Genomic DNA, 16,716 nt, shown 5'->3' on the forward strand with positions numbered 1-16,716 from the left:
GTTATTCAGGATTTAATCTATTGACTTTCTATTAATGGTTTAGCTATCTAACTACCCCAGATGCTTAGACATCAGCATACCTATATACTCTCTTCCCTCTTCCCTTCTCTTTTTTCCCTTTTTTGCCAATATAGTTATGAGATTTGGTAAAAACAATACCTATTGTTTCTATTACTATAATTTTATAAATATTATTTTCAGTGAGCCATTTGGTATATTAAGATTACATTCCATTTCCTCTCTATAATTTTGTTTTCCCCAGTGTTAATGATTATCTCTTTTTTCACTTAATTATCTATGTCAGGGGCTGGTAAACTACCACCCCACAGGGCAAATATAGCCTGCCACCTGTTTCTGTAAATAAAATTTTTATTGTAACACAGCCCTGTTCCTTCATTTGGATTATTTTATGCCTGCTTTCACACTACAGCAGAAATGAATAGTTGTGACAAGAGACAGATGACTCCACAAAGCCTAAAATATTTAGCCTAAAATATTTCTCTGGCTCTTTACAGATAAAGTTTGCTGAACCCTGATCTATGTACTTATTGGTAATTTGCCCCTAGGCTATGTACCAGAAGTATAAAGTCCAGTTTGGACTTCTTGTTCTATAAGGCCTGTTTCACAGCAGTCATCTTGGGAATTCTCTTCGCCTTTTTATCTGTGTTGGATCCCTTATTTTCTGGATCTCATGTTTTCTTTTTTTGTCTTACTGTTTTGGTAGTGCCCATCTACCTATAGTTTCCTGAAGTTACATAAGAAGTAATATTTTTGAGATCCTGAATGTCTGAATTACCTCCTTTTCTACTCTTAAGACTTTTGGGCACTAAAATGCTGACTGGAAGTCCTATGTATGTGAATAGCTCTGAAGTTGCAGGCTTTAGTATGGTGATTGGTCAGGAACCTGGCCATTTTTATTTAGAACTCTGCTGTTATTATAGTAACCACCAGCCAGTTGTAGCTGTTTAAATTTCAATTAATTGAAAAAATAAAAATTCAGTTCCTCAGTTGTACAGACCACATTTCAAATGCTCTTATGACTGCTGGCTATTGTATTGGGTAATGTAGGTAGAGAATATTTCTATCATTGCAGAAAGTTCTTTTGGATGGTATTGCTTCCACCAGAGCCTTTACACTTATAATTAAAATAATACCTTAGGAGCATCACTAAAGAAGTCAGTCAAGGTTTTTTTGTTTTATTTTTGGCAGTAAATGAAAGACTATACTTTAAATTTTACCATAAAGCTATGTTTATCTTCTGCCACACCTGTGGCTTTTACACAGTCTCTTTATCTCCATTTTAATTAAATATAAGCACCACAAGATTTAAGGTGGCATATTAGTAGCCATTTTATGTAGCTTTAGGATGTCCTTTGGTTGGGTTCCTCAGTACCTCTGAAAACCTGAACTTCTAGGGAAGCTAAGAGCTATCACTGTTTTGTTTTCTAAGGACTCAGTTCCTTTCTTCTTGTCTTCTAAGGTAGCACTGTCTAATAGAAGTATAATGTGAGTCGAAATATAATGTGAGTCGCATATGTGGTTTTTTTTTTTTTTTTTTTTTTTTTTTTGCAGTATGCGGGCCTCTCACTGCTGTGGCCTCTCCCGTTGCGGAGCACAGGCTCTGGACACGCAGGCTCAGCGGCCATGGCTCACGGGCCTAGCCGCTCTGCGGCATATGGGATCTTCCCAGACCGGGTAATGAACCCATGTCCCCTGCATCGGCAGGCGGACTCTCAACCACTGCGCCACCAGGGAAGCCCGCATATGTGTTTTTAAATCTGGTAGTAGGCACATTAAAGAAAGTTTTTTAAAAAGTGAAATTAATTTTAATATATTTAATCTAATATATCTATTTCAGCATGTAATTACATATAAAGATGATATGAGCGAGGTATCTTCTTTTTTTTTTAACTAAGTCTTTGAAATCTAATATGCATTCTGTACTTAGAGTACACCTCGGCGTTGTCTGGTCACATTTACAAGTGCTGAATAGTCATTTGTATATTGGTTTGCGTTAACAGCGCAGTTCTAGGGCTTGAAGCCCAGCCGGGCTTGGTAGTGCTTATTGGTAAAAGATCTCTTCTCTCTGGCTTATGAACCCTCTTGGAATTGTATGCTAAATTGTGAGTGTACTCTAGCATCTCAGAGGTAGGGGAAACTTCCATCTTATGTCAGGGTATCCACTGTTTGCCAAGTTGGGCATAGTTACTGTCTTGTTTTTCCTCCTTTTAGCCTGTCTGTGCTAGTCTATTATTAATGTCTGTCATCAAGATTATTATTATGCATCCTATTTCTGAAGTCTTAAGTGATGATATAATAGTACTTATAGTACTTATAAGTACTATAAGTACTATAAGTACTTAATAGTACTTATGACCCATGAAATTTCTCTGTGATGCTTGAGTCATTAAGATTTGCATGGTCAGTTTTCCACATTCTCATGCTTTCCAGAAACATTAATGAGAAAAAAAATGAAGTGCTCCCCATTAAGTGCCCTCCCCATTAAGCTTTTCTTACTATCATTTCTTACTATGATTCTTAGAGATTCATACAAATCTGTCTTTTTCAACTGTTGGTTTTAGATATGAACCATAATAGAGAAATTTTTTTTCTGAAGGGGAGAAGGGAATGAGCATAACTGGCCAAGCAGTGTTTGAAATCAGGGCTTAATATGTATTAAATCAATTCTCAAAACAGACCTGTTACTCCAGTTTTACAGTTGATAAATCTGAAGCACAGGGAGGTTAAGGAACTTGTCCAAGGTCATATTTCTTGCAGGTACTGGAGCTGGATTATAGGGCATGAAAAATATGAGACAGATGGTGGACCCTGTAGACCACTATATCTCCTGTACCTACATCTTTTTAAAGTTATTGGAAATAGTGAAACAGAAGACTTGAAAATTTAAAATATTAGGGAGATACGGTATTTCCTGAACACTTGAAGTTGTAAACCAGAATAATATGTCATTGCTTTCTAAGTATTCTTTACTGTATAATGTAAGTATTGTGTTCACTGAGTGAGCAGAAGTATGTACAAAATCACAGATAAGGTGTTTTATTCTGGATTTTAATATAGATCTTTTGTTCATTGAGATATGGCAAGGATGCCTGATACTGAAATTACACTTATAAATTCAAGAAATTTAAAAAGTTACTGAGGGGGCTTCCCTCATGGCGCAGTGGTTGAGAATCTGCCTACCAATTCAGGGGACACGGGTTTCATCCCTGGTCCGGGAAAATCCCACATGCCGCAGAGCCACTAAGCCCGTGCGTCACAACTACCGAGCCTGTGCTCTAGAGCCCGCGAGCCATAACTACTGAGCCTTCATGCTGCAACGAGTGAAGCCCGTGTGACTAGAGTCTGTGCTCCACAGCAAGAGAAGCCACCACAGTGAGAAGCCAGCGCACTACAACAAAGAGTAGTCCCCACTCACTGCAACTAGAGAAAGCCCCGCGTGCAGCAACGAAGACCCAATGCAGCCAAAAATAAATAAAATAAATATATATATTTTAAAAAAAAGAGCTTTAAAAAAAAATTACTCTGAGGGCTACAGAAATACAGATTAATGCAGTGGTTCCCAAACTTGTCCGGATGTGGAATCACCTTGAGAGATTAAAAAAATAACCTGTGTATTAACCTGGGAGTGTGGCCTGGGCTTTGGAATTTTTAAAAGATCTCTGTGTGATTCTAATGAAAGGTTTGAAAACTATTGAATTGATGGAATAAAAATCTAGGAATTAGGATGACTAGGATTTTTGGGGGGGGGGGAATGTTAATTATTTCAAATAATGTTAAAATGGATGATTGTGAAAGAGTTGTGCATAATTTTAAAAGTATCACCATAACGTGTTGCTATTAGATAACACAACATAAATAGAAATATAGGACCAATTACATAAATTTTATCAATCCAATGATAGAATAGGATTCTTTTTTTTTTTCATTGTGGTAAAAGATACATAACAGAATTTACCATTTTAGCCATTTTTCAAGTGTATGGTTCCGTGGCATTAAGTATATTTGCATTGTTGTGCAGCCATCATATTATCTCCAGAACGTTTTCATAATCCTAAACTGAAAATCTGCCCATTAAATGATAACTCCCTGTTTTCTCCCCCTCCCAGCCCCTGGTAACCATCATTTTGCTTTCTGTCTCTATGAATTTGACTGTTCTAAGTACCTTACACAAGTGGAATCATATAGTATTTGTCTTTTTGTGTCTGGCTTATTTCACTTAGCATAATGTCCTCCAGGTTCTCATCTAGGTTGCAGCATGCATTTTCATTTCTTTTTAAGGCTGAATAATTTTCCGTTGTATTTTTATACCACATCTTGTTTATCCATTCACCTGGCATCTGACATTTGGGTTGTTTCCACTTTTTGTCTATTGTGAATAACACTGCTGTAGATAGTGTACAAATATCTGCTTTCAGTTCTTTTGGGAATATACATAGAAGTGGAATTGCTAGATCATACAGTAGTTCTAGTTTTATTTATTTTTTGAGGAATCGCTGAAGTCTTTTCCACATTGGCTGTACCGTTTTATATTCCTACGAGCAGTGCAGGAGGATTCCAATTTCTCCACATCCTCACCAACACTTCTTTTCTTTTTAAAAAAGTAGTAGCCATCCTTAGGGGTGTGAAGTGGTTATCTCATTGTCGTTTTGATTTGCATTTTCTAAATGATTAATGATGTTGAGCATCTTTTCACATGTTTGGTGGCTATTTATGTATCTTTGGAGAAATGTCTCTTCACGTCTTTTATCCATTTTTAATTGGTTGTTAGGATGACTAGAATTTTAAGTCAACATTCCCTTTAACTAGGTTTATGATTTTAAGACAAGTCATTTAACTTCATTGTGCCTTGAATTCCCTACTAGCAAAATGGGGTGTCATCTTTCTGTAACTACCTAACAAAAGTGCTAAAAATAGATAAGATACAGTACCTCCTAAAGCAGTATAGATAATGTTATATTATTAGAACAGCTAACTTTATTAGCATATTTTCATTTTCTGTCTTAGAATAAAGAATCTTTTGTTTAATTTCAGTACTTAAGGAACATTTTTCTACAATAAAAGATTATCTGTTGAGGTTTCATCTGTAAAATTCTGCCTCACTCATGCCTTTTTGTTTTGGTTATTATAGTAAAAGCTCCTGGAGAGCAGTTTTACTGTATACAATACTTTATAGTAGCCTAACGGTACCTTGGAGTCTCATTGTAGTTGCACATATTTGTTTTAACTCCACTTTTCTAAGTGCTAAGTACCAAAAATTAGGTGATGTTATAAAATGATCTCTCTCCTTGAAAGACAAGACATTGTGAATTTAGTATGGCAGTATTACCTAACATTCGCTTTGGCCTATAATATTTTCTGACTAGATTACCTTTAATATAGACATACTTTGGAGATATTGCAGGTTCTTTTCCAGACTACCACAGTACGGCACATATAATAAATCGAGTCGCAAGAATTTATTTGGTTTCCAGTGCATTTAAAAGTTATGTTTACACTAACTGTAGTCTATTAAGTGTGCAGTAGCATTATGTCTAAAAAAACAGTGTATATAGCTTAATTAAAAATACTTTATTTAAAAAATACTAACCATCATCTGAACTTTCAGCAAGTCGTAATTTTTTTGTAATAGTGACATCAAAGATCACTTATCACAGATCACCATAACAAGTATAATAATGAAAAAGTTGGAAATGTGAGAGTTACCAAAATGTGACACAGAAATATGAAGTGAACATATGCTTGAAAAAATGGTGCCGACAGACTTGCTCGATGCAGGGTTATCATACACCTTCAGTTTGTAAAGCACTCAATTATCTGCGAAGTACAATAAAGCAAGGTATACCTCTCTAAGAATTTCAGAAATTTTATCCCATATTTAGAATGTTTAGTTTTTTCCTCCTATATCATGCACAAACTTGGCTTATTTTCAGCCATTTTATAACTAGATCAGGCTGTATTGGAAACATATGCTAGCAGTATAGGAGGTGATGTTTTTCTTAAAATAGGTAACTGAAAGTGAGAGCTTGCTGTTAAGTAGGGCAGTGCAGATAAATAGTGGGAGAAGAGAGATTATTCTCTTTTAGTATTTTATGTATGAAATGAAACAGTTGAAAGCTGTATTTTTTTTAGACTTTTTTTTGATGTGGGCCTTTTTTTTTTTAATAAATTTATTTATTTGTCTGCTTTGGGTCTTCGTTGCTGTGCGCGGGCTTTCTCTAGTTGCGGCAAGCGGGGGCTACTTTTTGTCGTGGTGTGCAGACTTCTTGTTGCGGTGGCTTCTCTTTGTTGCGGAGCACAGTCTCTAGGCATGTGGGCTGCAGTAGTTGTGGCACACGAGCTCAGCATTTGTGGCTTGCGGGCTCTAGAGCGCAGGCTCAGTAGTTGTGTGGCACACGGGCTTAGTTGCTTCACGGCATGTGGGATCTTCCTGGGCCAGGGCTCGAACCCATGTTCCCTCCATTGGCAGGCGAATTCTTAACCACTGCGCCACCAGGGAGGTCAGATGTGGACCATTTTTAAAGTCTTTATTGAATTCGTTATAATATATTTTTTTTATGTTTTGGTTTTTTGGCCATGAGGCATGTGGGATCTTAGCTCCCTGACCAGGGATCGAACCCGCACCCCCTGCATTGGAAGGCAAAGTCTTAACCACTGGACCCCAGGGAAGTCCCGAAAGCTGTATTTTTAAGAACTCTAGTTCACTAATTAAGTATGAGGATATAAAGTTCAGGTCTCCTAGCCTCTTTGTCTTTAAGGATAAAGAACATGAGACTGTTTTAGATTGTTGCATAAACTTACAGATGTTCTTGGAAGTATTTGCAATTTAGATTTGGGAATTTGCTGTTGAGTTACTGAGTAAGCACACAGCAGTCATAATCATTTGTATAGAGAGCATACTTACTTGATCCCTAAAACTAATCAAATTACAATTTCTCTGTGTTTCGATTATTATTGCTTGAGTCATTTCCTTAATAAATGTTTTCCTTGACATAGAGTATTTTTAGTAATTTCCCTTTATACTTTTAAATTTTGCCCCTACCAAGAAATTTATCTTTTAATGTTACCTGAAAAATATGTAAAAAGCTTGTAATGTTAAAAAGTATATATTCGTTCTAACCAGTTTAATATGAAATTTTCTTAACTTTTTTAGCGTGTTGTGTTTTTGTTTTTGTTTTGCGGTATGTGGGCCTCCCACTGCTGTGACCTCTCCCGCTGCGGAGCACAGGCTCCGGACGCGCAGGCCCAGTGGCCATGGCTCATGGGCCCAGCCGCTCCGCGGCATGTGGGATCCTCCCAGACCGGGGCACGAACCCGCGGACCCTCAACCACTGCGCCACCAGGGAAGCCCTAGCGTGTTGTCTTTTAAATTCTCATATCCTTTTTTGCTGTTTAGAGAGAGATGCTTTGAAAATTGATTTCTGCCTGTTTTATGTCAATACACATAATGGGCATTTCCCTCTCAAAAGTTAAACACTAGTGTTTGCTAAGATAAAAATACTATCTAGAAATTGTTATGTATTTATACATTCTGTAACTCAACCTTAACAGTTATAGAAGAATTCTGTCAGAAGACACTCGGAAGAAAAGCACAAATATCGCTTCATAGGCATTCCCGCATTTAGTAATGAGATTAGTTGCATATATGTTTGTTTACTTTAGGTGCATTCTTTGAGGAAAATAAATGTATGAGACTTATGAGTAATTTTAAAAAATTCTAATGTTTCAGCTGGTATCAAGAGTAATGTTTGGTATTAACAAAAGGTACGAGAATCACACTCTTGATTTAGTGTTTTTCTTGAGCTGTGTTATAACGTAGGCCACACCATCGCTTTGTTGAGAAACTTTTTTTTTTCCAGTCCTACAGTTTTTGGGCTGTTTATATTTCCTTAAATTATGGTTGCAAACCAGCAACTTGTTTTCTGAGTTCTCCTCTTTCTTTTAGTACTTTATCAAGTGTAACTAGTAACAGTCAAACTACATTTTCACTTGATGTGTTCCCCCAATTCTGTAAGTTCATTTAGGCATGTTTTCTGCGTTCCAGATTATTTCAGGTAACAGTTTTATGAAGTATTTATCCATTATGTAACATGGGTTACCATTTTCCTCACTGTTTTTCAGTGTTTTATATTCCTTGCTACCAGTCCTCTGATTGCAAAACTAATGCCACATATTTAGGTTTTTGTCATGGTAGTCCCTCACCTTTGCTGCCAGTTTCTGTATCAGCTATTGCTGTGTAACAAACTACCCCAAAACATAGGTGTTTAAAACCACAGTTATGTATTCTCACTAATGTACCTACAGGTTAGCCAGGGGTTAGCCAGTCTAGTCACACTATAAACCATAGTGTGGGTAGAAGTGTATTCTGTATGATTCTCATCCTATTTAGACCAGTGAGCCAGTCAAGGCATGTTCTTATGGCAATTAAAGAAGCACCAGAGGGCAAGCTAAATTGCATAAGCATATTTCAAGCTTCTGCTTGGCCAAAGCAAGTCACAAAGCGAACCTAAGTCAAAGGTTGGGGAAGTATATTTCACTTCTAATAAGAGGGACTACAAAGTCTGGATAAAGGGAGGGATGAACAAAACATGACGAAGCTACAGTAATCAAAACAGTGTGGTACTGTCATAAAGACAGACATGTAAACCAGTGGGAGAGAATAGAAAGTTCAGAAATAAATTCTTGTGTACGTATTCAAATAACCTTTGACAAGGATGCCAGGACCACTCAGTGGGGAAAGGATATTCTCTTCAACAAATGGTATTGGGAAAACAGGGTATCCACATGTAAAAGAAAGAAGTTGGACCCTTATATACAAAAAATAACTTAAAATGGATTAAAAACGTAAGACCTATAACTATAAAACTGCTAGGAAAAAACATAGTGGAAAAGCTTCATGTCACTGGATTTGGCAATGATTTTGTGGTTATGACACCAAAAACATAGGCAGCAGAAGCAAAAATAGACAAGTGGGACTATATCAAGCCTAAATACCTTTGCGTGTCAAAGGACATAATCAACAGGGAAAAGGCAGTTTATGGAATGGGAGAGAATATTTGCAAGTCATGTATCTGATAAGGTGTTAATATCCAGCATTATAAAGAACTCCTACAACTCCACAAAATATCAAATAACCCAATTTAAAAATGGGCAAAAGACTTAAGTAGACATTTCTTCAAAGCATGATATATACAAATGGCCAATAAGCTTATGAAAGATGTTCAGCATCACTAATCAGAGAAATATAAATCCAAACCACAGTGAGATACCACCTCACATATGTTAGGATGGCTACTATGGCGAAAATAAAGAATAACAAATGTTAGTGAGGGCAGAGAAATTGGAACCCATGTGCACAGTTAGTGGGATTGTAAAATGGTGCAGTCACTATGGAAAATGATGTGGAGGTTCCTCCAAAAATTGAAAACGAAACTACCATATGATCCTACTACTACTGAGTGTGTATCCAAAAGAAGCAATCCTACTTCTGAATGTGTATCCAAAAGAATCTAAAGCAGGATTTTGAAGAGATTCTTGCACACCCATGTTCATAGCAGCAGCATTCCTAATAGCCAAGAGGTAGAACCAACCCAAATATCCATTGATGGATGACGGCTAAGCAAAATGTGTTATATGCATAAAATGAATTATTATTCATCCTTGAAAGAAATCCTGTTACGTGCTACACCATGGATGAACCTTGAGGACATTATGCCAAGTGAAATAAGCCAGTCACATAAAGACATACTGTATGATCCTACTTATGCGAGGTATCAGAAAGAAGTAGAAAGAGAAGTAGAAGCAGAAAGTAGAATGGTGCTTTTAAGGGGCTGGTGCGGGGGGAGTAGAAAGGGGAATTGTTGTTTAATGAGTATAGTTTCAGATTTGCAAGATCATAAAGTTTTGAAGATCTGTTTTACAACAGTATGCATATACTTAACACTACTGACTGGTACACTTAAAATTGGTTAAGGTGGTACATTTTATGTTCTGTTCTTTTACAGTGATTAAAAAAAATGAGAGAGGGTTGAAGAATTGGGACCAATAACTCTATCTTCCACAGATACTAAAGTTATGATTCCTTTTATCAAGGAATTTACAACCTGGCAGGGAGTTAAACTAGTAAATAATAGTAATTCTATGATAAATATTATTATAAGCATAGAATATTATGGGAGCACAGAAATCATGCTTAAAGGAGTCTTAAAGAATGATTAAGAAATGGAGAGAAATTTGTGGTAAACAAAGGGGTAGTTCTTGGTGGATTAAGTATCTGTTTAGAGAGTTTGGCAAGGATCAGATTGTGAAGGGTCTAAAGTGCTGTGCTAAGGTTTTATGGGTTTTTTGACTTAGTCCTGAAGGCATTGGGGAGCTGTTGATTTTGAGCCTCCCAGTTACATGATTAGAATTAATTTTTAGATAGCTGACAGTGGTGTAAAGAAAGATAAATTAGAGATTTCAACAGCTACTCAGACCTTAAAAAGGCAAAAAACAAAAAATAAATTATTTAAGAACTAGAATCACTAGCAATTGGTGATAAATTAGCTGAATGTAGGGAGTTTCAGGAAAGTGAAAAATTTGGGATGATTTATGTTACTGGCTTGTACAACTATATACAGATATAGACTTGATAGGAAAAGGAATATGTTTGGGTAGAAATAATAGGTGGTTCAGATGTGGACTTTACAGTATTTAGTACTGTGTGCCAAGGACCTATTCTAGATGCTGGGGATACAACATTGAACAAAGGAAACAGATTCCTCCTCCAATAGCACTTACAATCTTGGTGACTATAAGAAATAAACAAACTGTATAATATGTTAGATTGTGATTATTTTTTTAAGCCAAAACAAATCCCAGAAGAGGAATTGAGGGACAATTTAAAGTAGGGTGATCAGTGAACACCTCATCTAGAAAGTCTTTAAACAAAAACCTGATGAAGGTGAATATAGCTATTTAGAGTGTTCCAGATGGAGTAACAGTAGGTAAAAAGGCCTGATGTGTTTAAGGAACAGCAGAGAGGTCAGTTGAGGGAGAAGGGTAAGTATTAGAGGAAGACTAGTAAGAAATGAGATTGGTGAAGTAATAGGTATTGGGGGGTAGGCTGATGTAAGGCACCATAAGAAATAAGATAACTTTTATGACGTTACCCAAGTGTGATTCTTTTTCCCTTAGGAATTAAAAGTTTATTTTCATTAGGTCTTGTTAAGACCGTATCTTAGTATCCTGTACCTGATTTTTGTTACAGCACTTACCATAACTGCCATAACTGTAATTAAATAATTGTGCTTAGCATAGTGTCATGTGCTTTGCTATAAAATACTTTTTGAATAAAGCATTTTATACTTTTGAATAAAGGAATAACACTTGCCTTCACTTGGTGGTTTAGTATATCTGAATATAATACTAAGTTTAATGCAGAGTTTTGAATGTGTGTGGGTGGGGAGGGTGACATGTATGTTTTGTTTTAAGCATTTAGAGTTAGGTTTGCGTTTGGTTACTTTTTTTTTTTCTTTTGTCTATTTTGTAGTATCGGTTCCTTGCCACTGTTGAAAAGCAATAATAAAATTGAGTTTATTTTAAATGAGCATTAGCAATGGTCTGCCTTTGGATGGATGGTTTTCTAAGTGTATTAGTTAACAAGTCTCTTATCTTGATTTGGTGATTATTTTAGATTTATATGTCGACCCTTGAACAGCACGGGTTCACTTATATGCAGATTTTTTTCAGTAGTAAATACTGTATAGTACTGCATGATCCATGGTGGGTCAAATCTGTGGATTCAGAACCTTGCATATGGAGGATGGACTAGGTTATATGGGGATATTCCATTGCATGGGGAGGGTTGGCACCCCTAACCCCCCTGTGTTGTTCAAGGGTCAACTGTACTCTTATATCAAAGCAAATGTCTGTAGTTTCTGTAATTACTCAACCGTAGTTATTCAAATAGACTTAGTTTTTTAATCAGAAGAAACAAGCTTAATTTATTTATTAAATAATGTAAATAATTTGATTTCCTATAATCATCAATTATATCTCAATAAGGCAGGAACAAAAAAATTGGCTAAATGCAGTGTGGTATCTTGGATTGGACTCTGGAACATAAAAAGGGCATAGGTGGAAAAATCTGGTGAAGAAATAAAAGACTGACGTTAGTTAATAGTAGTAATGTGCCAATGTTAATTACTTGTTTGACAAATGTAGCATGATTATGTAAGATGTTAGGGGAAACCGGGTGAAGGGTATATGGGAACTTTCTATACTATCTTTGTAACTATTCTATAAATTCAAAATTATTCTGAAAATAAGTTTTTTTTTTAAAGCAACAAAAGCTACTGGGATGGGGAAGAATACAGTAATCACTAATTAATGTATAGAATTCATAAATTTTAAAAATTTAAGAGTAAAATGATTCAGGTAGTACAGAATGGTATCATAAATTTAGAAAAAGCAAAGATCCTTGCTTAATTACTCTAGTCCTGTTCCCTGGAAGTAACCAGGTTTTGTTTGTTTTTTATTTTTGTTTTTTAATTTTTTGTTTACTTCTTCTGGTGGTTACTGCCATAATTCCAGAGATGCTTATACCTCTAGGCCTTGATTGATGAACTTTAGACAGTGTCTCCTGACTCTTTACCATGAAAGATTTGTTTTATTAGTTATATTATTATTTTTTTTTTTGCGGTACGCGGGCCTCTCGCTGTAGTGGCCTCTCCCGTTGTGGAGCACAGGTTCCAGACCTGCAGGCTCAGCGGCCATTGCTCACGGGCCCAGCTGCTCCGCGGCATGTGGGATCTTCCCGGACCGGGGCACGAACCCGTGTCCCCTGCATCAGCAGGCAGACTCTCAACCACTGCGCCACCAGGGAAGCCCTTGCATATAACTTTGATTCTAGGATGCCTTCAGTTGTAAGACTCATTGTTGCTTTAAAAAAACTCTTCACTGGGGATGGGCGGGGGGGCAGTACATTAAATGCTTGGTTAATTGAATTCAGCCCAATTTCAGAAATACTAAAATGAGAAAATATATTTGTAGTTAATGTTTTTATATAGAGGGGAAAACAAACAAAAAAATTAGGTCATCTTTAATTCTATTGTACACCTAGATGTTTTTCCACCAAAGTAACCTTTCTTTTTTTCTTTAAAAAAAATTGAGACTATAAGCCTGCCTTTTCCATTAAACCCACTCCCCCACCTTTATTTATTTTGGTGGCTGTATCATAATTGTATGTGTGGGTGTACCTAACTTGTTTAACTGGTTCCTTTCTTTGCAGCTCTTTCTATTATAAGCAGTACTGTGAAGAACATTTCTTATAGCTAAATCTTTGCTCATATCTGTGGTTTTTGGGTTTTTTTTTCCCTTTAGATGATGAGGTGGAATTTCTGGGTTAAAGAGAATGTACATTTTTGTGGTATAACTTCGTAAAAAAGAAAAGCAACTTGACTTTTTTTTGGCTATAAATCATTACTAAAATATAACTTTTTCTTCTTTATTAGTGAACACTTGTCCTGCTCTTTCACCTTTTTCTTGCATGGAGACAGCAATGTTTGTACCAGTGTGGAAATTAACCAACATCAACCTGTATATCTTCTTAGTGAAGAACATATCACCCTTGCTCAACAGTCTAATAGCCCATTTCAAGGTAGATTATTTTATTGGCTTAGTTATTTGATCTTTTATTGTTGTTTCAAGAAAAAATTCTTACTGAAATTGGTAGCGATTAATGAGATTTCCCCCGATCTTTAGCCTAATGATGATTCTGATGTAGTTTACTTCTTTCCCATTTGAGTATTAAGTCAATGAAATAAGTTTTTTAATACAAATATTTAAAAAATTTCTTGTACATGAATGTTAGCGTAATTTAAAGTGTTTCTTTAAATAGCCTCTAGGTGGTGTACATGTTTATATTTTCAAAGTTATCTTGTGTTTCAGGTCACATAAGCCATTTTTAACATAGGTACACAGAACTTTTGATATAATTCTTACTGTGAAAGTGGTTGACCTCTAGAGGAAATATTTTATAAGATTGATGATTTGTTTTTAAGAACTGGCAGTATGTTCTTGTTTTAATTCTAAGCCTAGTATTTGCTCTTTAAAAATTTACATGGCAGCATATAATAAGTACTTAGATTTATTTACACACACACACACACATTATTTTTCCTCAAATTGCTTTTCCTTAGGGGAAAGTCAAGAGAAGTTGAAGGATATACAAGTATTCCCAGTTTATGTAGAAATTCTGTCCATCTGAGATTTTTGGGTAGACAAAATTTTAAGTTTTTTATAATAAGCTCAGTGTTGTACTTTATCTTCAAAATAATGAGGTACAATAAATTGATTTTTTCTGGAATTGATCATTATGGATTTCCTTTTCTTCCTTTTTTTGAATTGCATAATTACTTGCCATACTGTTCAGTGTCATCTTATTTGGTATAATCATCTTTAGGTACTTACTTGATATCTGTTTTGGGTTTCTAGTTATCTTAAGCCCATTTGGACTAAATGGCACTCTCACAGGACAGGCATTCAAGATGTCCGATTCAGCTACAAAAAAATTGATTGGTGAATGGAAACAGTTCTATCCTGTCTCATCTTGTTTGAAGGAGATGTCTGAAGAAAAACAGGAAGATATGGATTGGGAAGATGATTCTTTAGCTGCAGTAGAAGTTCTTGTTGGTAGGGATTCCGAGTATTTAATCCTAAGGGGGGAAATACGTGACTGTATGTATTAGTTAGATTTTGCTGAATAATAATAACTCTGATATCTTAGTGGCTTTTAACAGCAAACATTTATTTCTTCCTTATTTCCTGCTTACAGTACATAAGGGCTGCAGTTTGGTTGTGGTTTGGCTTCTTGTGTCTTCTCATCCTTCAGCCTAGGTTCAAGGAGCACCCCAGTATCTGGGACATACTATTCTTACAAGAACAGAGTCCCTATTATTCAGTAGGGACTGAGCCTAACCATATAAGTGTATTTAAAGCTTCTGCTAGGGATATGATGTATGTTGCATCTGTTCACACTCCATTAGGTAAAACTAGTCATATGACCAAACCAAAGTCATTAGGGCAGGGAAATATATTCCACCTAGAGGGAAAAATGCTAAAGGTGGGAAGAAAATAATTATGAATGAATAACATTTGGAGGTTGACAGCGTGTGTGATGCAGTATTTTAACATTTGGTAAAGCTGTTGCCTCTGATAAAAGACAGAAAATGTATACCAAAAGGACTTGTGGCTTTGATTTGCTTTGTCCAGGTCAGCACTATTTAGGTTGGCTTTATTATATTTATCTTCTTACTTAGGGACCTAGGTTAACAAGGTAAACTATATTTGAGACATGCCAGAGACAAGGCAGAGGACATAAAGTAGGAGAGGCTGCATCGATCCTGCAAGTACATCTGAAGTTCCTATTGGGTTGTGGCATCTATCACATGCGCTTACATTCCAGAGCAAGTTGCACAGCCCAACTTAACAATGAGGTGAAGATGTATACTCCACCTTAGAGAGACATGGGAGGTGTGGGGAATGTATGGGTGAACAGATAATTGGTTGAGCAGATTAGAATTTGCAACACTGTATTTAATGGATTCATATGGTAAATGTTATATATGAGATTACCTTATTTTTTTAATAAAAGAAATATCAGTATTCAATTTCAGTAAATTTATTAACCAGAGTAGTTGTGTCAAAAACAAAAACAAAACACAAACATATATTTGGCTTTTTAAATAGAGGCATATAAAGAAGAAAACAGAAAATGGTCCGTATTTCTAGTGCCAGTTACCTTTGTTAAAGTTTTAAAATAAACTTGGTCAAATTTGCAAATAAAGATCTTTTTTTTAAAAAAGAAACACACATTCATGGTTAGAAAATCCAAAAGCAAAAAGAGAAAGCTGCTTTCTTCTAAGTCTCTGTCTGTCACTAAAGGTAACCACTACTACCAGGCTCTTGTGGCTTGTTCAAGAAAAACCTTATGCCAGAAAGAGTACATTTATAAAAGTACATTAAATGTATTTTTATTTTAACAAGTGTGATCATATTATATCTACTTTTCCGTTATTGCACTTTTGAGTGAAACTAATCCCACTACAGTCACAATAGTAATTGATTTTCTTATCCTTTTTTTTTTTTTTTCCTTTTAGCGGGTGTCCGAATGATCTACCCAGCATGCTTTGTTCTAGTCCCTCAGTCAGACATTCCTACTCCTAGCTCTGTGGGATCCTCTCACTGTTCAGCTTCTTGCTTGGGTGTCCACCAAGTGCCTGCTTCCACAAGAGATCCTGCTATGTCTTCAGTTACTCTTACACCACCTACATCTCCTGAGGAAGTTCAAACAGGTATGGTACTAGTTTGTTTCATTCGCTCTAGTGATAAATCTGTTACCTTGAATATAGTACACTTAAAAAATAATTATTTTGGAATAATTTCAAACTTACTGAAGTGTTTGTAAGTACAGTGCAAGGAACTCTTCTCATTCAGATTCCCAAACTGTTAACATTTGCTCCATCACCCTCTGTCTATGCATCCATTCCTTATAACTGATCTTTTTCTGAACCATTTGAGAAAAAGCTGCAGACATGATGCCCCATCATGGGATGATGCCCCATTACCCCTAAGTACTCAGTCTGTTTCCCAAAATTAAGTACACTTTCCTATATGACTACCATTTAATCTTCCAAGTCAGGAAATTAACATTGATAT

General features: G+C 36.0%; 1 protein-coding gene across 4 annotated transcripts in view; it reads left to right on the top strand.

The window, feature by feature from the left end:
* The window catches only part of MED13 (mediator complex subunit 13), a 95,065-nt gene that overhangs the window by 13,171 nt on the left and 65,178 nt on the right, over positions 1–16,716 (top strand). For all 4 annotated transcript variants that reach the window (XM_089900958.1, XM_089900959.1, XM_022552737.3 and 1 more), the window contains 3 exons: positions 13,512–13,657; positions 14,494–14,691; positions 16,158–16,352. In XM_089900958.1, the coding sequence (XP_089757084.1) occupies positions 13,512–13,657; positions 14,494–14,691; positions 16,158–16,352 (539 nt within the window). The remainder of the gene's footprint in view (positions 1–13,511; positions 13,658–14,493; positions 14,692–16,157; positions 16,353–16,716) is intronic.

Source organism: Delphinapterus leucas, chromosome 19 (genome assembly GCF_059928025.1).
Source record: "Delphinapterus leucas isolate spDelLeu-1000000601 "Yukka" chromosome 19, BTC_Dleu_Yukka2, whole genome shotgun sequence".
NCBI classification, from domain to species: domain Eukaryota; kingdom Metazoa; phylum Chordata; class Mammalia; order Artiodactyla; family Monodontidae; genus Delphinapterus; species Delphinapterus leucas.